At 53.5% G+C, this 25907-nt stretch overlaps 1 protein-coding gene across 1 annotated transcript; it reads left to right on the forward strand.

Moving 5' to 3' along the window:
• The first annotated feature begins 650 nt into the window (after nt 1-650).
• INMT (indolethylamine N-methyltransferase) lies at nt 651-5511 on the forward strand. Its single transcript, XM_047763708.1, has 3 exons — nt 651-876; nt 2607-2814; nt 4846-5511. The coding sequence occupies exons 1-3, from the start codon at nt 726-728 to the stop codon at nt 5273-5275; spliced, it is 789 nt and encodes a 262-aa protein (XP_047619664.1). The 5' UTR covers nt 651-725; the 3' UTR covers nt 5276-5511.
• The last annotated feature ends 20396 nt before the right edge of the window (nt 5512-25907 follow it).

The following is a 25907-nucleotide window of genomic DNA, read 5'->3' on the forward strand; positions in this document are numbered from 1 at the left end:
AGAGTTTCTCTTGATGAATGCTAACACTTTTTAAATGGTTTGTATAAACAGATCCTTCCCAGCCTTCTCAGGGTTCCTACCCAAGTTTACTTCTGCCCTCAAAACATGAAGGGTTGGTTAAGAAAATAAACAGGATTAAAGATAGAGGAAATATTTAACTAGGTTCAGGACAAACTATTTTCAAGAGCAAGGTCATTGACCTAGTCAGTGAAATTTTAGCCATCCCTGAATCCTGTTTTTCACCCTCAGGGGTCTATCTGCTCTGGTTTTTGTTTTCCCACCAAACTCAAAAAGGGAAGAATCCTTGCCCTATTCTAGAAGCTTGGTCTCTTTCTGTATTTCTGTCTCTCTCTCACTCTCTCTCTCTCTCTGCCTAATTCTTTGTTGTTCTCTCTGTGTTCTTTCCACCTGTTTCATTCTCTCCCACACCCAACCCCCATGAGCAGAACCTACACTCAAAATATCACCTCTCAGGAGCCAAGAACTGAGGACCCCCCAGAGGATATTGGCCACCCTATTGCACTCTCCATTCTTGATAATTACTAACAAGATAAACTCCAGCCAGAAAGGCTAACACCATGGCCTGACTCCAACTTTGTGGAATCCAAGCTCCTCCCTGGAGGGAGGGTCTGGTCTTATGTAACGCCTAACGGGCAGGGCCTGGGAGAAGAGGGAGGATATAACGGCACTGCAGCAGGGGAGACACAGCCAGATCCCCAGCCAGAATGGAGGGCAAGCTGTACAGAGGAGAGGACTACAAGGAGTTTGACTCCCAGGACTACTTAAAGACCTACTACACCTTTGATTCAGGCACCGTGGCCGAAAATGAAATCCTGAAATTTAACCTGAAAAACCTCTTCCAAACCTTCTCTTCAGGTGAGTGGCTGGAACCCATCTAGGAAGCCAGGGTGGGCATGCACCTGACAGGAAGTGCTGCTGGTGGCAGGGGACCTGCCCTCTGGGACCCTGCACACCAAGGATGCTGCAAAGGCAGCCCAGCCTGTGAACCCAATGAATGCCTCTGCTAAGTGGCCACTCAGTGCAGGGCAGCCTGAGCCTGGAGGTCAGGAGCCAGGCTTGAGTCCGTGATAGTCTGCCTCAGTTTCTTCACCTGGGAAATGGGAAGGTGACCCCGGACCTCTGGAGCCTCCTTGCAGCAGGCTCATGCTTGGGGAAAAGAGACAACAGACATGAACACACTGCCTGCATCTGACCATCTCTGTCTGTCTTCCCTTAAAGCCAGGCTTCATAGTCTGGCATCATGAATCCCTTTGAAGATATGATGAGGGAGCTGCCGTTGTAGCTCAGCAGGTTAGGAACCCAGCTAGAACCCCTGAGGTGGCGGGTTCAATCCCTGGCCTTACTCAGTGGGTTAAGAATCTGACATTGCCCTGAGCTGTGGTACAGGTCACAGACACAGCTTGGATCTGCGTTGCTGTGCCTGTGGCATAGTGTGGCATAGGCCAGCAGCTGCAGCTCAGACTCAACCCCTAGCTGGGAACTTCCACATACCCCTAAAAAAGCAAAAAAAAAAAAAAAAAAAAAAAAGGAAAATACGATGAAAGCTCTGCTACCTACTTGTGCGGTCACACGCAAGCACGCATGCACACACACGTACACTCCTAATCTTTTACTCAGAAGGAAGAAAGTTCATGGATACCCACAGCCACACCACAGAGCTCAGTTTACAAACCCCTCCTCTGGGGCGGCAGGCCAGGTGATCAGCAGAGACTATCGCCCAGGTTCCTCAGTGCACGCAAGGGGATGCTGAGGTCGGAGAGAGTGAGGAGGCTGGCCCACTCAGACTGCCAGCGAGTGGCAAGAGCAAAACTAAAGACCAGTTAAGTCAGGGCTGCCACGCACAGATCGGCAGGGGAGGGGGTGCCGTTCTAAGCAAGTAGGAGTTAGTCACTCAATAAACCTTGCCTAATCATGTAATCAGAGCCAAGGAAGGTTTATCAAGCAACATCCACAGAAATACAGAAGGGATCAAGCTTAATGCTCACACAGAAATCTGAGGAGACTTCCTAGAGCAGCGGCTGCCACTAGGCCTTGAAACATGGACAGGTGGGACTGAAGGAGCACAGAAGGGAGGAAGTGGAAAGAAGACGGCAGTGAACCTAGTGCTACTCTGAGGCTAAATCCTTCCCCCCTAACTCATCACAGGATCCCCTTGCCTTCCCTGAGGGGCTCAGCCAAGTTAGAACCCACTGGTTGAGGTCTCAGTCCTTAGCCAAGGCTCTGTGCCCTGCAGCAAGGAGCGGGGAGGGCAGCTGGTGGGGGGGGGGGGGTCTCTCTCACCATTGCTTTAAACCCAGAGTCAGAAGCCTGCTGAAAACAAACAAACCAGCTCCCATGGGAAGTCCACCTGCACCCTGCCCAGAAGTGCAGAACTGGTCCTGGGGCAGCAGAGGGGACTTGGAATCTGCCATGCTGTATGCCACCCACCAGCTGTCACCCCCCTGAACCCCAGGTGTGGCAGTCTGGTCACTCCCACAAGTGGCAAATCCTGGGGAAGGGCAGAGCTGGCATCTCCATCTACTCCAGGTGGGCATAGAAGTGGCTGTCCCCCCCACCCCAGACCTGGCATGTGCTGTCTCCCGCAGGAGGAGTGGGAGGGGACATCCTGATTGACATTGGCACAGGCCCCACCATCTACCAGCTGCTCTCCGCCTGTGAGGTCTTCCGGGAGATCATCGTCTCCGACTACACAGACCAGAACCTCCGCGAGGTGGAGAAGTGGTTGAAGAAGGAGCCGGGAGCCTACGACTGGTCCCCAGCCGTGCAATACGTGTGTGAGCTGGAGGGAGACAGGTACCCACGGGCACCCCCCTTCTCAGGCCAGGTCACCCACCCCGCAGGACAGAGCCTGCGCCTGCAACCTGCTTCACCTGCCGCCCCCGCAGGCTCCTCCTCACCCTCACCCACCTGGGTCGCAGAGGCCCAGAGCATGGCCCTCTCTGAGCCAGTCCCACCTGCAGCCTGAGAGCTGCCTGTGCTCTTAGCTTCAGCTGCCCTACTGGGCTCTCCACATTTTGTATCCCACCTCTCCTGCATGGCCAGCCACAGTCCCACCTCTGCCTGGAAGCCTCCCTTGATTGCTCCTGCCCTCACTGATCTCGCTTTCCTCTGAAAACTAGTGGTTCAGCTTCTCCTTTACCTAATGTTGGAGGGCACTTGTTATGGGAGAAGTTGGGCTTCAGGGAATCCCCCACACCTGCCCCCTCACCACCACTGCCAACTCTCACAGACCCATAAACAGTGCCACACCCCCTGCCCCCGTGCCCTCCCCATTCAATTCCCAGAGGGGGCTGCATGGACCAGAGCCCCAGGGGGAATCGGCAGGATTTGGGCCCTGATTCTATAGCCCAGGAAACTCAGGCCCAGACCCCGGGAGTGACTGCTAGGCCACCTTAGAGCCAAGACAAAGACCAGAGTTTAAATTCCTGTCCACAATAACAAGGTTAGTTACTGGGGACTGACCCAGTTACAGGGGACTGATCCAGTTACAGGCGGGCACATGTGATATGGGACAAGGCTGCAGGGTTGCTGAGCACAGGGCATCCACATCAACCCAGTGTGGACAGTTCTGAGGGTCACATCCACTTCTAGGTTCAGGGGATATCACAGTGAACAGACACAGGCTCAGCCCCATGGAGCACACATCCCATAGTGAAGACAAGACAGCAAGCTAGATAGACACAGAGATTCAGGAAAAGTCAAGTGTTTTAAGAAGAATCTTCAGCTGAGGAGGACCTAGAGAGGCAGCGGTGCTTTGCCAGCTGGGATGGTATCTTAGCCACCTCGGGCTGCCTTACAAAATGCCACAGACCCAGAGGCTTAAACAAAGACATGGCACATCTCACAGTTCTGGGGATGGAGGTGCCAGATCAGGTCCCGGTGAGAGCCCTCTTCCTGGCTTGTAGGTGGCTGTCCTCTGGCTACGTCCACCCAGGAGGGAAAGGAGAGTCAGAAAGCTCCCTGGTATCTCTTCTTTTCAAAGGGATGAAGCCCATCCCGAGGGACTCCGCCCTCGTGACCTCATCTAACTCTAATTACCTCCCAAAGGCCCCATCTGCACATACCCTCACGTTCGTGTTAGGGTTTCACCATATGAACATGAGGGGGCACAGATCAGTCCATGGCAGATGGGGATTAGTGGCCTCTCCAAGGAGAAGCCCTCAGAGCCACTTCCTGGGTGAGGTGAGGGAGAAAGTACCTGAAGATCTGGGGAAAGAGGGTGCCAGGCAGAGGGCACAGCGAGGGCAGAGACTCAGCTGTGGGAAAGACTATATTGAAAGAAGCAGGTCGAAATGGCCTGGGTTGCAGCGAGGGGTGCTGGGGACAAACTGCTAATGGGTACAGAGTTTCAGTATGATTGATAAAAAATTTTGGAACCAGACTGTAGCAATAGCTCCATATGTAATGAATGCAATAAATAAATGCCCCTGAATTGTATATTTCATGTGATTTAAATGGCAATTTTTGGTATATATGTATATTTTATAACTAAAACACTAATAATGTCATATACCAAAAAGGGAATTATTTTAAATCATCAAAAGGAAGGACAGAAAGAAGAGGAGGAGCAAGTGGAAGAAAAGGATGCAGGAAGAATCAAACATCATGTCCACTGTCACCTACAGCTGTGTAGCCTCGAGCAAATCACTCAACCTATCTGGGCCTCAGTTTCCTCATCCATATAATGGGGGAACTAGGATTTCCTTCAAAGGGTTTCTGAGCAGGTTCAATCACTGGCCTTGCCATAGGGAGCATCCTGGATAGGGGTCAGGGTGGGGGATGTTGTCACAAGTCTCATCACACCTCCATGACCCTCCCCCACAGGAGCAGATGGCAGGAGAAGGAGGCCCGGCTCCGAAGGACAGTCACACGGTTACTGAAGTGTGATGTCACCGAGCCACACCCACTGGGGCCAGCCCAGGTGCTACCAGCTGACTGCGTGCTGACCCTGCTGGCCCTGGAGTGCGCCTGTCATGATGTGGACACCTACAGGGCGGCCATTCGGAACCTGGTCAGCCTCCTGAAGCCAGGAGGGCACCTGGTCACTGCAGTTACCCTGGGTTTCCAGGGCTACATTGTGGGCAACAAGAATTTCTTTGGGCTCCACCTAGAGAAGGAGACGGTGGAGAAGGCCTTGCAGGACGCTGGCTGCCAGGTGCTGAGGTGCCAGCACAGCCCCATAAGCTACACAGAGACCTTCTGCATCAGCAAGGGCATGTGCTTCGCAGTCGCCCGCAAGAGCCCCAGTGCCTAAGCCAGCTGGCAAGAGGGCCTGCCCAGAGGGGGCTCAGGGTCAGAGTTTCCAGTCTCCCGCCACAACCCCTCAGAGCAGGGCCAACAGGAATTTCACCCCTGCACTCCTATTGCTTCCACCCAAGGTCATAGTGAAAAGCAGGGTCTCCCTTGCACCCAGCGCAGGAACCTGTCCCCCATACCCCTTTTTGGTTCAAGGTGTACCAAAAATCAGCAAAATAAAGGAGCTCAACTGCATACTGTCTTGACTGGGGTTCCCCCCAAAGCAGACCCTGAGTCAAGGATTGGAGGGCAGAGTTTATCTGAAAGGGGGGTCCCAGGAAATACCAATAGGAGAGGGCCGAGGGGGGCGGGTCAGGGAAGGCAGGCAGGCTGGTAATAAAGGGGTGTCATCAGGCCCATCACCACCGTGCAGCTCACCTGTGTGGGCCCTCAGAGTCATCCCACCCCAGGAAGCTGGGACACTTGGCCAACACCTCCCGGGGGCATAGTTGAGGGCTCCCCCAGGGCCACTGACTGGGCAGGAAATCTTCAACCTGCCTGTTCATGGGCCGGAGGAGGAGAGGGGCTCAGGCAAGAGCTTGTAGGGCTGGTCCCTGGAAGTTGGGCCCAGGCCGAGGGGAAGGGGAGGAGGCTCCAAGAGCTTCTGCAGCAGACATAGATGCCCCACAGGGGGCTGGGATGTGGGGCAGTCCTAGGAGGCCTGGCCCTTCTGCCCAAGGAATAGGACCTCAGGTTCTCAAAGCCCAAAGGCATCTGCAAGAACTAGATGATTTCTAGGCCAAACTCCTATTCCCCCACCCCCGCCCAGGTGGGAAGAATCAAGATCTGGTCACTGTGGCTCAAGCATGCAGAGCTGGGACTGAAGCAGGGCTCCAGGTTAGGATGGATCTGGGGGAGATGGTGCTGCCAGGAATAGGGCATGAGGTAGGCCCTGGAGGAACCAGAGGGAGGCAGGGGTCAGTTCCCAGCCCATGGACTCTGTGACCCACCCTCTTTCTTCTTGAGGCCATCCATGGGCTCAGAACCTTGGGGCTCAGAAAAAGGTCTCAACACATAACTGCCCACAAGTCCCCCCCCCCCCGCCCCAACCTGGCTGCTGCCTCCTGTCCTGCAGCCACCACAGGGCTCCCTGAACCAGTCCAGTGACCTCCCACCTCCATGTCCTCGCTGCTATGGACTGTTTCTCTCTCCTCCAGCCCATGTTCCAGCTATGAACAGCTCCCAATAAGGTGTGCGGGAAAGGACAGTGACAGGGAGAAGGGCTGAGCCAGGACCCCTGGCCCAGATAAAGGCGCAGCCTGACGCCGAAGCCCAGCGTTTTCCAAATTGCTTCCATTGTGCTCCTGAGGGTCCCGAGCCTCGTGGCAGAGGGCAGCGCCAGCCGAGTCCTCCTCCTTCCAACCTCGGCTGGGACTTGGGGTGCTGACAGCAGGGAAGAGGCGAAGTGAAGCGGCAATGACTTCCCATGACCACCAGAGGGCAGTGCAGGGCAGAGAGCGGCCAGCAGAGGTGCAGGGAGGGCAGAGGTCAGAGGCCTCCGGGGCAAAGAAAACTCCTCACCAGCACAGAAGCCAGGACCAGCCCACTCAGAGGAACCTGGAAACCCTTGGGCTGGCAGGGCCTCCAGGAAGCCAGAAACCTCCTGTCTTTGTGGGTCCTCGAAACTGCATTTCAGCTGGGACCCAGGTACCTGGGCTTGGCAAACGCATGTGCATGGGAGTCACCTGGGGAGCCTGTTCAACCTGGATTCTGACCCAGTAGGTCAGATGCAGTAGAGGCTGAGATGCTGCCTTCCCAGCAAGGCTCAGGCTCTCCTGACGATGCCATTCCAAGGGCCATACTTGAAATAGCAAGGCGGCAAGAAATGCATCTTCATTTCTGACTTTTCTGTGATGTAACAGGTCTCCTGGGCACACCTTGGCGTGGGCACACCTCACTTCTCTGGCTCCTGTCCCCAGAGAGGGAGGAGAACCTGGGCTCCACCCAGAAAATATCCCCCACTCCCTTCCCTTAACCTGGGCGTGATGGGCTCTCCCCACTCTGGTCTCTGATAATCTTCTGCAGCATATGGAGCTCCTCAGGGCAAAGACTGGGTGTACCCCCAGACACCCCAACTCCACAGGCTCCTTTCTCTTCTGGCAGGACCTGATAGTGCCCAGGCAGATGTGTATTTCCAGCAGCTAGACACCTTACAGCCAGCTCTTCGTAGCAGTGGATCCCTCCTCCATCACTAGCCCTTTGCTCAGCGCCTAGGAGCCAGTGGGGACAGGGTGGTTTGTGTTGCAGATTTCCAACCTGAGGCCCAAAGATGCAAAGAGACTTCTACTAAGGGTCCCCTACCACATTCCCAACTCTACTCCCTCAAAGAAGCCTGGGTAGAGACTTGGGCGGGGGTCTCACCCTGGATATGCATTAGAATCACCCAGGTAGCTGTAACCTTCCAGCGGACTGGGCCTCCCCCCGTGCCCCATGGGGACCCAGGTAGCAGTGTTTCATAACGCTCTCCTGGTGAGTCAGATGCCTACTCCAGATGGAGAACTACTGTCCCGGGCCAGAGCTTTTTACTCAGGAACCACCAAGTAAAAGACGTTGAGTCCAATAAAACGTAGAGTCCAACATGATAGGCCTTAGGTGGGCTAACAATGCGCATTTCTAACCTGTTCCCAGGTGATACACTCACCTCTGATCTCAGCACCAGTCTGGGTAGGAAGAGTACAGAGAAGGGCACCTCCCTCCACCCTTAGGCTGGACTGACGCTAGCTGGGGGAGGGGACCAAGGAACATAATAATGTTGTCCTAGGGCAAAGCAATGACCCCTGACCTGGCCAATAACCCTATGCCCTTCAGACCTGGGGTCCTGAATGATTCACAAAAGCCTTCTCAATCATCAAAGCCAGATCTCTCTGTGTTGCCTCCACGGCTGTGCCACTGGGAAGGCCCAAGAGTCCCTCATTCCTTCCCGAGGAGCACCCACAGAGCAAGTGTCTGTATCTTATCCCTCCTCGCTCTCCTGCCTTCCTGACCATAGTGTCCAGCTGCCTCCACATCCCTGGCCCTTGAGCCCTCTAACTTAGCAGGTCTGCTTAGTAGGGAAAGTGCTAGAAATGCAGACTGTTGGGCCCCAGCCTGACCTGCTGAAGCAGATCTGCACTTTAACAGGACCCCAGGGCCTTTGCCTGCATATTAAGTCCTCAGAGGAACGGACAGAGAAATAGAGACAGAAGACAGGAGGCAGACGGGGAGGAGGGACAGAAGGGAGGACTCCGGGCTCCTTCTCAGCAGCTTCCTCTGAGGCCCTCCTCACACTCTCCTCTCAGCTCAGTGGCTGGGGGGGGGGGGTCCCCTGCCTCCCACTTGGAGCAGATTCTCCCTCCTTAGCCTCTCCATTCGCCACCGCATCCCCCATTTACTGCCTCCATCGCTCAGGTTATTGCTTCGCGTCTCTACCCCCTCCCTCCCTGGAAACTCTATTCCCTCCTTTCCCTGGGGTTCCCCCAGTGCCCATCAGCATCTGGTGTTGCTGCACGAGGATCTCTGAACAAAGAGGGTGACGATGTGAAACTCAGGATTATGGACTTGTGGCTGCTGCAACTTTCACGCTCTGAACTTCAAAGCTGCTAAAGCCACCCAATCCAGCCACTTGGTCTCTTTCTCTATATTTCAAATGGGCCACCACCCAACAACTTGGGGCTTCAGGCAGAACATCCAGAATTCAAAAACATGTGCTAAGGAGGGGTAGACTGCAAAGCCATAAATGCTTCCCTTTCCAGCAAGCAACGTATCTTTGCAGATGATGTTGCTGCTCCTCCCACCATGAAGTCACATCTATTTCTAGCCGTCAACTTCCCTCACAGATCTGGGCTTCGCCACGTCACTTGCTTTGACCCAAGTAGCATTAGCAAAATCAATGCCAGCAGGGGCCTGAAAAGCACTTGCACTTGGGGCTTGTTCCATCTCTTGCTCCTTGGTACTTCCCCAAGAGATCTGAAAACCTAGGTGCACACAATTACCTGTACATGGACCTCTGTGCTGGCTGTGTTCATAACTGCCAAGCTTTGGAAGCAATCAAGGTGTTCTTCAGCAGGTAAACGAATAAACTGTAGTCCATCCAGACAATGGAACATTATTCGGTACTAAGAAATAATGACCCCTCGAGCCCTGAGATACATGAAGGAAACTTCCATCACATTACTAAGTGAAGGAAGCCAACTGGAAAAGGCTCCATGCATACTGCATGATTCAAACCATATGATGGCATCTGGGAAAAGACAAAACTATGCAGGCAGTAAGAGGATCAATGTTTGCAGGGGTTGAGGAAAGGGGGGATGATGGGGGTGGGCACAGAGGATTTTTAGGACAGACAAACCACTCCGTGTGATACTGTAATGGTGGATACATGTCACTACGTGCAGGGGTCAAAACCCACAGCACGTACCCCCAGAGAGAAGCACAATGCAAACTGCGGCCTTTGAGAGGTGATGATGTGTCAAAGTAGATTCGCTGACTGCAACACACATACCCAGCTGGTGGGGGTACTGCTAGTCGGGGAGGCAGTGCAGGGAGTGAGGAATATGGGCACCCCCCCTGACTTTCTGTCCAATTTCACTGTGACCCTAAAACGGCTCTAAAAAGGAACATCTCTCTTTTTAAAACATGATCATAATCTGGAACTTGTTTCCTCTCTTGCTGCTCTGAGGAGCCCTAGGACCCACAGCCTGTGGAAAAGCCCAGGTGGCCTCTGGATCCTGGTGGCCCTGCCATGCCTATTGCCCCAGCTGATACCAAGCCAATGCCAGGTATGTAAGTGAGGCCCTCCCAGACCTTCAGGCCAGCCAAGGTGCCAGCTGAGCACAGAGAGTAGCCAAACCAGCCCTGCCCAGCCAATTCATAGGATCATGAAATAATAATAAATTCTTGCTGTTTTCAGCCTTTAATATCAAGGGTAAGTTGATGTCACACAAAAACAACTAAAACACATGTTTTTCAGTTAAAGATGGCAGATGGAACACAGATTTGAGATCAGTCCCTCCTAGAGCCCAACTAAAATGACAGTAAACATTATTTAAAACCATCAGCTCAGGAGCTCCCTGGTGGCCTAGTGGTTGAGGATCCACTGCTATCACTGCTGTGACTCGGGTTACTGCTGTGGCGCAAGGTTGATCCCTGGCCTGGGAACTTAGCAATGCCACGAGTGCAGCTGAAAATGAACGAATGAACCAAACAAACGAAAAAAACCCATAAACACATAAGGACAAGTTGGAGAGGAGACAAGAGCAACAGTTTTGAAGCTGGCGAGCAGCCTGATGAGTGATCTCTAACTTAGCAGATCAAGACTGCCACATCATAAGCTGGCAGAGGTGAACACTGTTAAGCACCACTGATTTGCTTTAGGTGACTGGCTCCTTCTGGAAAGGGTGAGGGTGGGCTGACTGTGGGCTCAGAACACAGTCCAGAGGAGGACTGTAGGACAGTGTACACATAAAGCCAGGGTGCTTTATCCTACCCCCTGGGGCTCCTGCCCCCACCCACCCAGGACCAAGGTGGGTCCTTAGAAAGGGTGTCTGGACCAAGAACCATGAGTGGAGGGAGAAGCCCCATCCTGAAAGTAAGAGGATTATGAAGACTTACAGACTGACTCTCAAGGCCGTCTCCTCCCCAGCTTATTCCCTCTCACTCAGCCCCCAGAATGCCTGCTGCTAAATGGTTTCCCTCCAGCAGGAGTCTGGAAACATCTTCTCTGCAGAATCTGACCAGAGAAAGAGAAATTGACATAAGGTGCTCTATTGACCTAAGAAGTCGACTCAGTTGTCCCCAACAAATGGCTCAGCCAGGTCCCCTCCAGGAGCACTTCTAACCTCTGTAGTGCCCCACTCCCAATACGAACAGACAGCCAAGGATCACCGCATGTGTGAGGAATGCCTAATCACAGAGAACAAGACAAGAGAAAAAAGCAACAGGGAAGAAACAGATTGTATAGGAAGAAGAAAACTTTTTTAAAAGGATCATCCATATCCTCCAAGAGATAAAAGATGTTGCATGCGGGAAACAAGAACAAGATTCACAGGGCTGGCTCCCTGTGCCCACATCACATCCCCCACCACCTCTCTGCAGCTAGCGTGGACAGTTCCCTGCTCCCTGATAATCAGGACATGTCCCACCTCAACCTAGAGCCTCCCCTTGTCTCCGCAGTTTCCCACCTCACGTCTAATAGCTGTAAAGCTGCCGTAGCCACCTCTAGCCCCTGCAGACCCAGCCCAGTAGGTTAGGGGTTCAACAGCCCAGGGAGATGAGAAGCACAGAATAAGTGCCCCAGTCTCATGTCCTCTGAATGACCAAGGAGGACACAGCTTTGCAAAGGCACCAAGGGGCAACATCCCAAGTTGGAGGGGCTCAGAGGAAGACTGGGCAGCCCCAGGGGCCTAGAGGTGGAGACTGGGAGGGTGAGGGGAGTAAGGCAGGCAGTGTGAGCTGAGGAAAGGAGCTATCCAGGGTCTACCCTGCTACCCGAGGAGGTGATAGGTGAGACAGAGGCACAGGTGGAACATGGCCTGGGTGTCATGAGGTCCGGGTCCCAACCTTAATTCTTCCAGTGACAGCAGTGACCTTTGGTAAGTCCTTTCCCCTCTGAGCCCATCCCATATGTGGGTGTGATTCCTGCCCTCACTTGGTGTGGCTGCAGGAAGGCCCCCTTCCCCTCACACGCCCGAGCCTCCTGTGATTCCCTCATGCTGCGAGTCTCAGCCCCCAGCCCCAGATCAAGGGTCCCAGCTTCTCTCTCTCCAGGACCAACAATGTCAGGTCTCAGAGCCTGGGGAGAAGCAGCAACTCCCTGCCCCAGGCAGCCTTGTCTCTCCTGGAGTGCCCTGCATCCCACCCTGCACCCCTCATACCACACCACACACACCACACAGCACACACACCCACCATGCACACACCCCACACACAACCACACACACCCCCACACACACCACACGCAACACACACACACACACACAGTGTTATATATAAACTCTACACACACTTCACACACACACACACACCGAGGTAAATATTTATCATACACATACCCCACATATCGCACCACACTCACACACACATATCTGCTTTCCTCTGTCCGCTCTGGGTCCCTGGGTCCCTCTACATGGTGGTTGTTAACTCTTAAGTCTGCCTGTCCCCACCCCTTGAAGGAGTGCTCACGTGTAAAAGACAGAACGCAGTGCCCAGCGCACCCTGTGTGCTCTCTGCACATGATCCGGCATAATTGGTGCTGTGTTGCTCTGTGTGTCACTGCCTCCCTCTCCATCTCTTCCCCTCTGCCTGCCTCTTGTTCAGCCCTGAACTCTCGCTCTCTGCCCAAGTGATTCACTCCTTTCATCCTCAGTCTCTGTTCCCCACTCCAGCCCCTGTCCCCTCCCATTTGGGGACTAATCCCACCCTGAGTGGGTGCAGAACTTCAAGGACAGCCCTCCTGCATATGCCTTTCCCAGAGTGGGCTCAGCTGCCTGACTGCTGCTCCGTCCCTCACCCTCCGGGCTGTGGTGCCAGAACCCACATGCTGGGTCCCAAGCTGGTGGCTCATCTCCAAAGAGCAGCCAGCCCACCTCCAGGGTCTTCGAGCCCTCCTTGGCTGTGACATCCACGAGGAACAGGTTCTGTTCTGCTGGAGCCAAATCAGGGCTTCAAACAGCAGGACACCTGGAGAGTTCAAGCAAGGCAAATGCAAGCTTCAGTGGAAGGGGCTGGTGTTCTGGAAAGGGCAGGTCCTCCAACCCAGCCCCTCACTTCCCAGATGGGCAGAAAAAGAGATTCTTCCAAACTTCCTTAGGGGTCACCCCACATACATACCCCAACACTCCAGCCACACTGACCTTACTGTTCCCAAACCTCACGTCTCCCTGCATCAGGGTCTCTGCCTGTGCTGTTTGCTCTCTTGTGCACGCCCCTTGGCCTTGGCTGTGGCCATAACTGGCAGATCCTCTCATTAGCTCTCAACCCAGATAGTTTATCTGCTTCATTTAGTGCATCTTCCCCTCCCCCTTCACCACCAGCCCAGTGCCACATGGCTTTGCAAGACTCTAAGGACACATTGTCTTGTTTGCCAGGAGTCTGTGGGCTCCATCAGTCTGGGGACAGGTCTTAATGACTTCTGTGCTCCCAGGTCTGGAACACGGCACTGTCAACATGGCAGTCAGCCCACGGGAGCACATTTCTCCGTTAGCCATTGCCCGGTGGGCTGATCGTCACTGGTCAACCATTCCTGGACCCAGCCCTCCTTCCCATCGCTGTGTCACTGAGGGCAGTAGAGAGCAGAGGTCAAAGGCACCACCGCCTCGGTTTCAGTTCTGACCCTGGCACTCGGGTTGATAAACTTGGGCAAGTTAGCTAAGCTCTCTCCTACTCTGTTTCATCGTGTATACAATGAGGTGATAGTGGAGATTAAATGAGCGCATGTATAGCAAGTATTCAGCACTGCCCTTGGCCCGAAGTAAGCGCTATGAAGTGTTGGCTGCTGTCAGAACTCCTAACCCTTTAACTCAGCTCATGACCTGCTGGGCGCCCAGGGATCACACAGTGACTCCGTCCGAGGTGGCGCAGGGTGGGCTCCAGCATTCAGAGCTGGTGGGGGCGGGGGAGGCTTCTAATGGGGTCAGTGGGCCCTGGCAGAGCCCCTCTGAAGACAAGGAGGAGGGCAGGGAACTTCCCTCAACAAGGAAGAAGAGGAGGGCATCACGTTCCCAGGATGACGCAACCCACACAGGAAGGAGGGCACAGGCACCCGGAGATGAGGCAGCGTCATGGAGAGACAGTGGCAAAGGAAGCTGAGGCGTGAGTGGGGACAGAGCCCAGCTGGGTGGGACAAATGGGCTGGGCTGGGTGTCCCTGTGGTGGTTGGCACTGCGCAGGCAGCCCTGGGCTCCTGCCTCCTGGTCACAGCCCCGCTGTGGCCTTCAATCCGGGGACATAGACAGTGTAGGAGAGGTGGAGCCCAGCACCCTGACAAACACCAAAGCACAAGCGTGCACACCTTGGGAATTCCTGAACTTGGAATCCAGACTGAGGGTGTCAGATATCACGGAACACAGGAGGAGCGTCTTAGAATCCGGCGTACAGGTCCACGGAAGCCGAGCAAGCTTCTAGAAGGTAGGCAGTCAAGGCTGGCGCAGTTCTCTGCCAGATTCGGGCTGTGGGGTAGGATCCAGGTCTGGTTCTCAGGTTCCTCTGAGAAAAGTGGGAACCTGGGTGAGGAGGGGCTCTGAGCCCTGCCCCCACGCACCTGGAGGACAGCAGGTGGGCTCTTCCTGACGAGCCCAGTGACTCTTCATCGGCGGGCGCGTCCTGAGCTCCATCTTGGGGGGGGGGGGGGTTATGGCACAAAGGCACGTTGGGGAAGCCCAGATTATACTGCGCTGTTGGAGGTCTGAGCAAAGACCAGGGGGTCAAGGCTTGTTAATAGGGGCGCGGTGGGCGGCCCGGCGAGACCATTAGCGCAGGAGCCGGATCGTGCGCCCGTTCTCGCGAGACTGTCCGCGGCCCCGTGGAAGCCCCGCCCAGTCGCAGTCGCTCTCGCGATGGTCCTCCTCAGTGTGGAGTGAGAAGCAGTTCGCAGCCTTCTCCCGGGGCCTTGCAGGTCCCCTGGCCTCCGGCGGTGGTGGTGGGTAAGCTGGGCTGAGGGCTGTGTCCTGCAGAGTTCCAGAGCCCTCCCCGCGGCCCCCACTGGCTGGGCAAGGCCCCTCCTCCGCGATGGTGGCAATGGCAGTCCAGGGCGCCCTGCTCCCGCAGTGATGATAGCTTGGGCAGCGTTTGGGGGCCTGGTCCTGGGTTGAGATTTGCCTCTTCAGTTGGGCCTGGGCAGTGGTGAGAGGACTCAGACTGGGTGTTGGACTAATGCTCCCGGGCAGGGCAACCGGCCTGCACGGCCCCCCCTCCTCTTAGCCAAGGTCTAGATCTCAGAAGGTGAAAGTCAATGCTTGGAACCTTGAACAAGTAAAACGAGGGCCAGTAATGTCGCTTTGCTTATGTGATTTGTTAATAGTTGCAAGGAGGCATGGAGACAGAACTTAATGCCTCCCGCTTCCCTTTCTTGTATAGTATACCTTTAGATTAAAAAGGTGCAGGACAGAGAATAACATTTAGTTCGATGGTTACAGGAACATGTGACCTGACCTAGTGGACAGTTGCAGGAACAAAGGATCCTGACACCAAGAAGTTTGCAGCAATCAACCACGCCCCTCTCTCACCTTTCCTATAAGAGGGCTTTGCTGAAAGTCTTTAAGGAGTTTGGGGTTTTTTTTTTTTTTTTAAGGCATGAGCCTCCTGTCTCCTTGCATAGCCCTGTAATAAATAAGCCTTTCTCTACTCCAAACTCCAAAGTTTTGGTATTGTTCAGCCTCACAGTGCCTTGGCACATGGACTCAGATTCAGTAATCTGAATCAGTAAGTTGGCTGAGATCCCACCCCACCCCCTACCCCCAGCCATGGCAAGACAAGGCAACAACCTCCTGCCCAGCTAGCTCTCCCATGGGTGTGGGTATGTCTGGGGAAACAGGAGGGGCTCAGGTGGCAGGAGTCCTCCCTTGGGAGGCAGCACATTTATCTGTTGAGGCTGGTGGGCAAGTGTGAGCATCAGTGCTGGGGGAAGGGAGTGAGCTCCCCATCACCATGGGCTGTGCAAGCAGAGGCTGACAGCTCCCGAAGCATGAAAAGGGGCTCCTGCATCCCAGCAGTCAGTGGGAAGTTGATCTAGAGGAGGTATCTTCTGGCCTTCCTTTTAGTCCTAAGGGCCATGGTGCTTAGGCTGGGGGCGGGGGTGTAACGTGGGTGTGGCCAGCTGCCCGTGAGAGGGGGCAAAGCCAGGAGAGCAAAGGCAGAGAGGGAAATGAGCACCAACCACTGGGAGAGTCATCAAGGGCTCCTGCAGGGGCTAGTGTGGGCTTGGGGAGGGGGGTGTTGCCACAAGCAGGGGGACGGGGCTAGGGAGTGAGAACTTGGGGTGGGGCAGTGGGGAGAGGGCAGATCATCCTGGCGGAGAGACTGGTGTGATCAAAGGCAGCAGGGAGTTGAGCAGGAGTGGGGCCCCCTGATCAGCAAGGCTGGGCGGCTGGTGGGTACTGGCCCAATGAATAAGAGGCTGGAGAGGCAGGAGGGGTCTGGATAAATAGGGTCTGGCATGTCGGGACTCCTGACGCCTCTTCTCTGGGAAGGGGGTAATGGCAGGAGCAGAGGAGAGTGACATGCTTCTCTGGCTGCGGTGGAGCGAGGGTCAGAGGCATCCCGGAGGGAGCACAGTCTGGAAATCCTTACTGTGCAGATGCAGCCACCCCTGCAGGAGAAGCCAGCCCAGCTGAGACCTGACGGGGGCCACAGACTGGGGGTGTGCATAGCTGTATTTAAGGGAGACATCCACTTCTGCTGTTGGTAGCCTACCCAATACGCTGAGAAGAAGACAATGGGTTTCTCTTTGTAAAGATAACTTCTGGATCCGAGAAAGAAGTTCGCTGTCAATTCTGCAGGCCAGTCAATTACTCGCTCCGCCTCCCCCACCCGAGTTATAGTGTCCATTTTGGACCTCACAAGGAATGACTGCTTGTTTTTCCTTCAGCACCACAAAGAAGGAAGTGTTTTTCTACTGTAGCAGCAAAGGCAGAAAGCTTCTGAAATCCATTAAGAGAGCCCAGCGTTTGGCTTTCAGATGGCCAAATAATGTCCCTTGTTCCTGCATTGCAGTGCTGGAGGGGAGGGTGGGGAGAGGGGAAAGTTGTGACAAAAGCCCAAGCTTGGGAGAAGGCACCAGACGTGGCTCCCCCGCTAGCCACCTGCCCTTCTCAGGAGCTGGCAGGAGGGGCAGTCCCAGGGTAGGCAGAGCCCCTGCCGGCCATGGAGTCAGCCACTCCATTCACGGGCAGGAAAAACCAAGACTCCAGGAGAAGGGGGCAGCCTGAGGCTGTGAAGCTGGGTGCTCACCCTCTGGCCTGGGGTTTGAGACCAGAGGTAGGAAGCCTGCATTCCAGCCCGGCTGAACCTGTCATCAGCTGAGCGGCCTTGAGTAGAGTGGGCCAGGAGCTCCCTCATCCGAGGTGGTAGTAGGAAGGTGTTGCCCGGGATCTCCTCTGAGCATCTGAAGCCTCTCCACTTCTCTCATCTCCATGGTGCGCCAGCCTAAAGGCAAGGAACCTAAGTGGGGCACAGCAGTATCCACTGCAGGCCAGCCACTGTGTTTCCTGGTGAGGTGACACTTGAGGCAGGAGGTGAGGGAGGGAGCCACACAGGTGGAGGCAGGTGCCTTCCAGGCAGAGGGAACAGCAGGTATAATGACCCTAAGAAGGGAGAGCACTTGACAGGTTCCAGGTACAGGGTATGCAGGTGTGTGTGTGTGTGTGTGTGTGCGCGCACGCGCATGCACGTGCCCATGTGTATGGAGAGCATTGTGGGTCACTGGAAGGCCGGGCCCTTCCTCTGTGACGTGAGAGCCCTTTTAGGCACTGGAGCAGAGGAACATGATCGGACTTAGCCTTCAAGGCCTCTGTGGGGGGGGGGTGAGGGCAACGCCCCAGAGGCCACGTCTCTCTCTGGGCCTCTGGCTGCCGCTGCGGTGCCACCACACCCGGACGTAAGACTGGCCTCAGCGGTGCTATCAAAGCGCTGCCCACCAAGGCAGGAAGCAGGGGGCTGCAGGGAGAGGGGACAGGTGCCTGCAGAGGGGGCGGAGGCAGCTGGGCTCACCCTGGGCTTCTGACTGAGGAAGAACAGTGGAGAAGGAAGATTAGAACCCCCTCAGCCCAGGGCCTCAGTGCAGAAGGCTTTGTAAAGAAGGCCCAAATTAATAAAAAGAGATTGTGTACCCCTCCTCCTGCCTCCAGGAGAGCGATGCACCTGCAGATAAATTAAAACCACATCTAGCACTTGTGGGCTTTCAGTGCTCAGGCTGTGTGGGAACTGCTGGGTCCCTTGAAGCCACCTAGGCAGCAGGAGCAGTTTTGCCCTGGCTGCAGCCCTGGTGGGACTCCCACCTTCTGGCCACAGAGTGCCCCCTGCTCCAGGCTCACGCTCTCTGGGCCCAAGCACTGTCCATACCACGGGGTGAAGGGGATTAGGGAGAAATGGACCCCATCCACGCTGAGATGTGTTTCTGTTGGTGTGGGGCTGTCTGAGCCAATGGCCCAGTGGACCCTGGGCTCCTCTGACTGCTGGGGGGCCTCTGTTGACCATTTGGAAAATGAGAAGAAGGCTTTGGCTGATACATTGCGGGAAGAGGTGCTGTCATTGAAAGGGTTGATGTGACAGCGCTTCAAAGAAGAAAAAAGGCTATGCAAATTCAAGGTAGAATTACATTACGTAACTGAAAAATAGCAGGAGATGCCAGGCTGAGCCCTGCTTCTGGCTTCTGAGAAACTAAAATCCTAAATTTATCCTCCCTTTGCAGCAGTTTTTCTCAGGGAGGAGCAATTGTTTGAGCACTAACACGGATCCTGGCACCAGGTGGGCCTGAGAGAGGTTTTGGGGTCCGGGCCCCACCTTAGAGCAGGACCCAGCACTCTCTGCCTCAGGCCCGCCAGTGGCTATGGCTCTGGCCCAATTACTGGCTACACCATGACCAAGAAGTACATAAAAGAAGCCGGGGCTCTTGGAGCCTAAAAAGCCAAGTTCTACCTGCTGGTTCTACCTGTGACATCTCACCTGCAGGCTCTCCAGGTGATGGCCTCACCTTGCTGAAGACCAGAATATTCCACATTGTCCTGTCAGAGGCCCAGGGAACAGAGAGTTGGAATTCTCTCTCCCTCACCGCCCCTACCCTCCCACGCGCGCGCACGCACACGCACACACACACACACACACACACACACGTGTGCATGAGCACAGGAAAGAGGAACCATGCCTGGCTCCCAGCTCAGGGCTGCAGCCACCTTGCTGTGTGCATCCCACACGCAGAGCACTCCATCCCCCCAAAGCTGTGACCTTCCCAACCCAACAGCCCAAAGCAATTACTAGCACCCAATTAATCAACTCTTCCTAGACATTGAACTCCTAGTCAGAGCAGCAGGGGCGTGCTGAGGCCTGCCTAAAAACACAAAAGGGAGTTGCTTTAAGTGTTCTGAGCTGGGGCACTGCAGAGGCAGATTTTTCCCCCTTTTCAGCTGCTTAAAGCGACAGAACCCTCTAGAGCTCTGTGCCCCCGCCAGGGAGCGGGAATCTCATCAGATGGAGTTGGTCCCCACTACCTGCCCAGCAAGGATTTTCCAGGCAAACATTGCTTTCAAGTGGTGAAAGTAGTAGCAATTGTCAGTTAAGAAACACCTACTATGTGCCAGGCACTGACTTTCCATGATCAATTTCCACTTGAGCTAGGTGCCATTGTTCTGGCTTTACAGACAAGGCAACTAAAAGTTGGTGAAATCAAGAAATTGGCTGTATGGTGGCCGGTTCGCTCAGTTGGTTAGAGCATAGTGCTAATAAAAAATTGGCTGAAACTCACACAGCTGGCGAGTGACCTGCCCATGTTAGGTTGTAACCGCAACCCCTGTGTCATCATTACCATGATGGAACCTCCAGGTTTCCTGGGACTGCTGGGACAAATTACCATGAACTTGGTGGTGTAAGACAACAGAAACTTGTTTCCTCACAGTTGTGGAGGGCAGAATCCAATATCAAGGTGCCAGCAGAGCTGTGCCCCCTCCAAAGGCTTCTCCCGGGTCGTGACGGCTCCAGGCTTGTGGCAGCATAACTCCAGTCCATGCCTCTGTCATCACATGGCTTTTCCCTTTGCGTGCCTGGGTCTTCTTTTCTGTCTCTTATAAGGACGGTCGTTGTTGGACTTAGGTCCCATCCTCATGATCCAGGGTGATCTTGAAGTCTGTGTCTAAATGGCATCTACAAAACCCTATTTCCAAAAATGATCACATTCAGAGGCCACGGGGGCCACTAATCATCTCCCTGCGCTCTGCGAGGGCAAGGATTTTGCCTTTCATTTGCTGACGTATTCCAGGTGACTAGAACAGTGGCTGATTCGTAACAGGTGTTCAATAGAACTTCCTGAAGGTGCAAATAACCGAGGTGACAGAGCTGAGACTCAAAACCTGGTCAGCTGGACTCTAAAACCTCTTCCTTGAGGCTCCCTCTGTTTCCTAGACTCCTAGCCTTCAGCAACTCAATACCTTTCTTTTAAAAGTGACTTTATTTTTCTGAATCTAACCATGAGGAAACATCACACCATTCCAACTAGGGGGGTGCATCCTACAAAATAATGGACCTAGGCTCTACAAAGGCATCAAGGTCACGAACGACTAGAGAAGGCTGAGAACAAAGACACAACTGGTAAATGCAACACATGACCCTGGCTTGGATCCTGGACGGGGAAAAGTAGCTACAAAGGACATTATTGAAACAAGTGGTAAAAATGTGCCATGGAACTCCCAGATTGGCTAATAGCACTATGACTGTGTTACTGATGTTCCGTAATTTTAATCATTGTACTGTGATTATAAAAGGATGTACTTGTTTTTAGGAAATGCGCTGTAGTATTCAGGGCATAATGCATGTTAGCATGTATGTATACATGTAACATGTAATGCAGCCATGTGTATGTATGTGTATGTGTGTGTGTACACACACAGGAATGAATGGTAACATTAACGTGACAGAATGTTGACAATTGATGAATCTGGATGAAGCATATGAGGGATCTCTGTGCTTTTCTTGCAATGCTTCTGCAATTTGAAATTATTTTTATTTTTTATTTTACTTTTTATGTCCACACCCACAGCACGTGGAAGTTATCAAGCCAGGGACTGAATCCACGCCACAGTGGCAGCCTGAGCCACAGAAGTGACAATACCAGATCCTTAACCTGCTGGGCCACCAGGGAACTTCTGAAATTGTTTTTAAAAACGATATTAAATGTAAACAGGTCACATGTAAACATGTAACAACACTTAAGGGGTAGAAAGGATCCCCAGGTCCAAGAGCAAAAGCACTGGGGCATCCGCACCCTGGGCGTCCTTGCATCTTGCCTACCTGCTTTGCCCTGACTCACTGGCTGACACCCACTGTGTCAGCCCTCGATAGCAGCAAGGGGGAGGGCGACCCCATCCATGGTCCTCAACTTGGAAGGCCACTGCCCCCTCCAAGAGGCTGTTTTTCATTGGAAAAATGCCCAAGGAGTGTTACTGGCATTTAAGGAGCTGCCCCTGGAGGAAGAGGGAAAGCCCTCCTGCCCAGCCCTGGGGAGCCCCATTGGGATAAGGCTGTTGCTTTTGTTCTGAGAGTCCATGGAGCACCTGAGTCATGATAGCGACACAGCTCCTTTCCTGGCTCGTAGTCACATCCCCTTTCTTGTCCTGCCCACCTCTCCAGGCCCTGCTTCCTCTGCTCCTCCATGCATCCAGCCACCATGCCGTCACCATCCAGTGTGCCTTTACAGTTCTCCATCCATGGTCTTCAACTTGGAAGGCCACTGCCCCATCCAAGAGGCTGTTTTTCATTGGAAAAATGCCCAAGGGGTGTCACTGGCATTTAGGGGCCAGAGCAAAAGACGAGATTCCCAAAATTTGCTCCCTCACCCTCACTCCACATCAGCCCTTGAGAAACACAGAAACTGCAGTGGTCACACCACCACGACTTTGCGTGCCCTCTGCCAAGAGAGAATTCCCTGATCCCCCTTGAAGGCACAGAAGAGGAGTTTGCACTTAGTCCCCAGGCCATTGGGAGCCCCCGAGGGAAGGGAGAGCCCAGCCGTCATCCCAGGCATCTGTCTCCTGAATGCTGGGCCTTGGAAAGAGAAGCTTTCATGAAGAGCACCTGGCCTTTCCCAGTTGACTTTTGCTGCATAGCCGCAGTGTGGACTCCAGGTCAATAAACTGCACCGGGAAAGCGTTTCTCATGAAAAGCTCCATGAAGCACTGAAGCTTGCCAAGTGGAAAATAAACAGTAATCCTTTCTAAAAGTTCACTGTACGTTCAGCTCTGTTCTTAGGCATCTGTGTCATATCTCATCTAAGTATCACAGTGCTTAGGATAGGAGTAGTTACATGGATACTAACCCACAGTGGGGGCCCCACACTCAGGACCTCATCTAAATCTAATCACCATCATCCTGGGGGTTAGGGCTTCAATTTGGGGAGGACAAACACTCAGTCCATAAAAGTGTGTGTGCGATCCTTCCTGGCACAGGGTAGTGGCTGAATGACTAAATGATGTGTTAGGAAGATATGCCAGGCTTTGCTGCCTGTGTCCAAAATCCCAGCGATCCAAGTTGGAAAGAGAGATATCCAAGAGTTCCCATCATGGCTCAGTGGTGACAACCTGACTGGTATCCATACAGATGCAAGTTCGATCCCTGGCCTCGCTCAGTGGGTTAAGGATCCAGCAGTGCCAAGAGCTGTGGTGTAGGTTGCAGACACGGCTCAGATCCCATGTGGCTGTGGCTGTGGTATCGGCTGGCAGCTGCAGCTCCAATTTGACCCCTAGCCTGGAAACCTCCTTATGCCATGGCCAAAAGACCAGGAAAAAAAGAAAGAGACAGGTGTTTAAAGGAAAATAGACGCAGTCCTCATGGGAACCTGAAGAAGGCATCATGGAGGAAGTGAACTTTGCAGAAAGCCTTGGAAGCTGGGAAGGATATATTTAAATAGAGTCCAGGGAAGGGGACATTTCAGGCTATGGGGTTACATCAGCAAAGGGCCTGCAGAGAAGAGGAAGGGTCTGGAAACCTGGAGCAGGTAGGGCTGAGAAAGTGGCACTGATGACTCTGGGGCCCAAAACAGGTTTTTGCAGACTGTTTGGGAGGGAGTGGGGGCAGAGGTGGCTGGGAAGAGTCCCATCCCAGCCAGGCAGCTGCACCCCAGGGAGATATAACAAGCCTTCTCATCAGAGCTGCCAGAAAGATGAATTGCCTTCACTGAGGGGGATCCGAAGTGAGCATTACTGGCTGCTCCCTTTGGCATCTCACCTCCGAAACTCTGAGTTCCCAGCCCACGCTGGAGCTAGAGTCAGAAGGCAGAAAGCCTGCTGGGGTGATTGAAGGCTTCGCTTGAGATGAATCACATCCCCAAGTGGCCCCCCAGCCACCCTGCGTAGCAGGATGCTGCCCCTTCTGAGTGAGCAAGCCAGCGAGCCAGCAGGGACCAGAGGAGGCTGTTGATCGGCCGGAGGCCTGGCTGTCAGGTCTCTAGGGGCTGGCAGAGAAGAGGGGCGGTGCTCAGGGGCAGGTGGGAGTGAGCCTGGCTCTGGATCAGATGGAGGCTCCTGGCAACTTGGCTTTGCTGCTCTCTGGCATGGAAAACACCTTCAAAGTATCTGAGCCTCATTTGCCACATTTGGAGGAAACCTGCCCTAGGCTAGACCCGTCAGACCTCGGCAGAGTCTAGACCAAGCTCTAGAATCTGAAGCTTGGAACTGGGATTCACAAAAACTGGGGAAGCTGAGGCCTTGGGGGCTGAGGGCACTATCCCAAGCCAGCCTCATTGAGCCCATGAACACAGAAAAGCAAAGAGAAACTGGTGAGCAGGGGAGGCCTCAGAGCTGGGAGGATGCAGTCTGAGTTATTGATGGGTTTTCCCATCCAGGCCTTCCTTCCCTTGGCTGCATTTCCTGGCCTCAGGTTTTATATAAGGACCCCAGGTCCTTATACATTCTCTTTTTTCTCAATCTGTTTTGAGAGGATTTTAATTGTGTAGTAGATTGTGTTTCCAGAGGATACAATAATCTCTCTCAACCTACACACTCTTTTGCAATAAGCCCTTGCCGCTCCTCCACCAAGAGGTGAAACCTACTTCCCCGCCCCAGGCCCTGGGACTGCTTTAGCCCGCGGAATGAAGCTTCAGTGACATTCTGGGGCTTCCAGGGCCAGGCATTAAGAAGACTTGGCAGCTTCCATGCATTCTGAGGGGAGCCAATGGCCATGTAAAAATGTCACTTCCCTGAAATCACCATGCTGTGAGGAAACCTCAACTAAGCCACTTGGAAAAGCCATGCAGAGCGAGGTTCATCCAAGCCCCAGCTGGTCCAGCCATCCTGAACTTGGCTCCAGCTGTGCCAGTGAAGAAGCCTTCCTGAATGGTCCAGCCCCAACAGACAACACATGGAGCTGGCCATTGACAACTGAGCTGTCCCCACTGAGCCCTCCTCAAATTGTAGAAGTATCGGAAAACCAATGATTGCTGTCATCTCAACCATCATATGTGGGGTAGTTTGCAGCAGGGATAAGCAAGACAAATTTTATCCAAAAGACTGCAATCCTTGCTACCCACAGACTCGGAGTCCAGATAGTGACAGACCCCATAGTAAGGGACCCCCCAGTTAGGGTGAGACCTCACAAACTGAGGAAGCCTTGGATTCGATTCCCAGCCTTGTCGCTTCTGATGTGACTCTATTGTTTGAAATGTCAGAAACACCTTCCTCCCCCTGCACCCCCGCCAGATCCTATGAGCACCTAGACCAGCCCAGTGACCCGGAACCTCACAGAGCCATCTGCCTCAAACCTCGTCAAACTTCTTCTCTCTTCGTGGTATCTTTACTCAGCTCCTAATTCATTCAGTGAATGTTATCGAGATAAATGGCTAATAGCCATAAGAAGACATGGTCAGCCTCGTGAGTAATCAGGGAAATGCAAATTAAAGCCAGAATGAGCTTGGCCTTCCTGTTTATCAAACTGACAAAATGAAGATTGACAATAACGGCTACAGACACGGGTAGGACATGTTCAGGTCTCAGGGGTCATGAAGCCAGCAATTTGGAGGACAATTTAACACATCGATTAAAAAATGTATCCTCCAGTTCAGCAATCCCACGTCCGGGTTTGTACTCCAGGGAAATACTCACACATGTTACACAAAGAGGCAGGGGCAAAAGGGTTCTCTGCAGTCAGGACGATAACTGGGAAAGTCTGGATGGCCCTGTACCCCACTCTGGTACCCAGGGCTGCCGATACTGTAAGAGGTACTTTATGCCATATTTATGCCATAGCTGACACACAGATGATATACATAAATGACACATAACATATAAGGGCTGATACTGAAAGATCTCTAAGACATGTCATTAAGTGAAAGTGCGTCTGTACAATGTGACATTTGTGTAAACGACCTAACAAAAAATAGAAGTACAAAAATTTAAACGTAAAGGCAAAATTTGATGTGAAAAGGAACTCAGGAAACTGAGAAAAAGTGTTCTCTGAGGAGGTTGATGGAACTGGGATGGCCAAGGGGGCTGCTTGTCTCTCTTATTTTTATTTTGTAGTAATGATCATGTATTTGAGTGTTTCTTATATTATGAAACATCATTTTTTAATTTAGCATTTATGAATACCCATGGGTGAGAGTGAGAAGGAACCAAGCTGGGGAGAGAGCCAGGGCTGGAGTATGAGGCTGACCCTTGGGGGAGCACAGGAGTGGGGAGACCCCTGGGGCCTGGAACGGTCCCGGAAGGCAGCCTGGAGGAAGGAGTCCTCAAAGGCTGGTGGGACCTGGGTGGTTGACGAGGAGGAGCTATCCAAGCAGAGGCTGGGTACCCAGCTGTGGGACAGCTGCCTAGGGTGCTCCTGGCCCAGACAGGAAATGAGGCTGGGAAACGTAGCGGGTTGGTCCTGGCCCAGCTCTCCTGTGCGCCGATGTCCCCGACTGCTGAGAAGTCTCTGCCTGT

The sequence above is a fragment of the Phacochoerus africanus genome, chromosome 16, assembly GCF_016906955.1.
Source record: "Phacochoerus africanus isolate WHEZ1 chromosome 16, ROS_Pafr_v1, whole genome shotgun sequence".
NCBI classification, from domain to species: domain Eukaryota; kingdom Metazoa; phylum Chordata; class Mammalia; order Artiodactyla; family Suidae; genus Phacochoerus; species Phacochoerus africanus.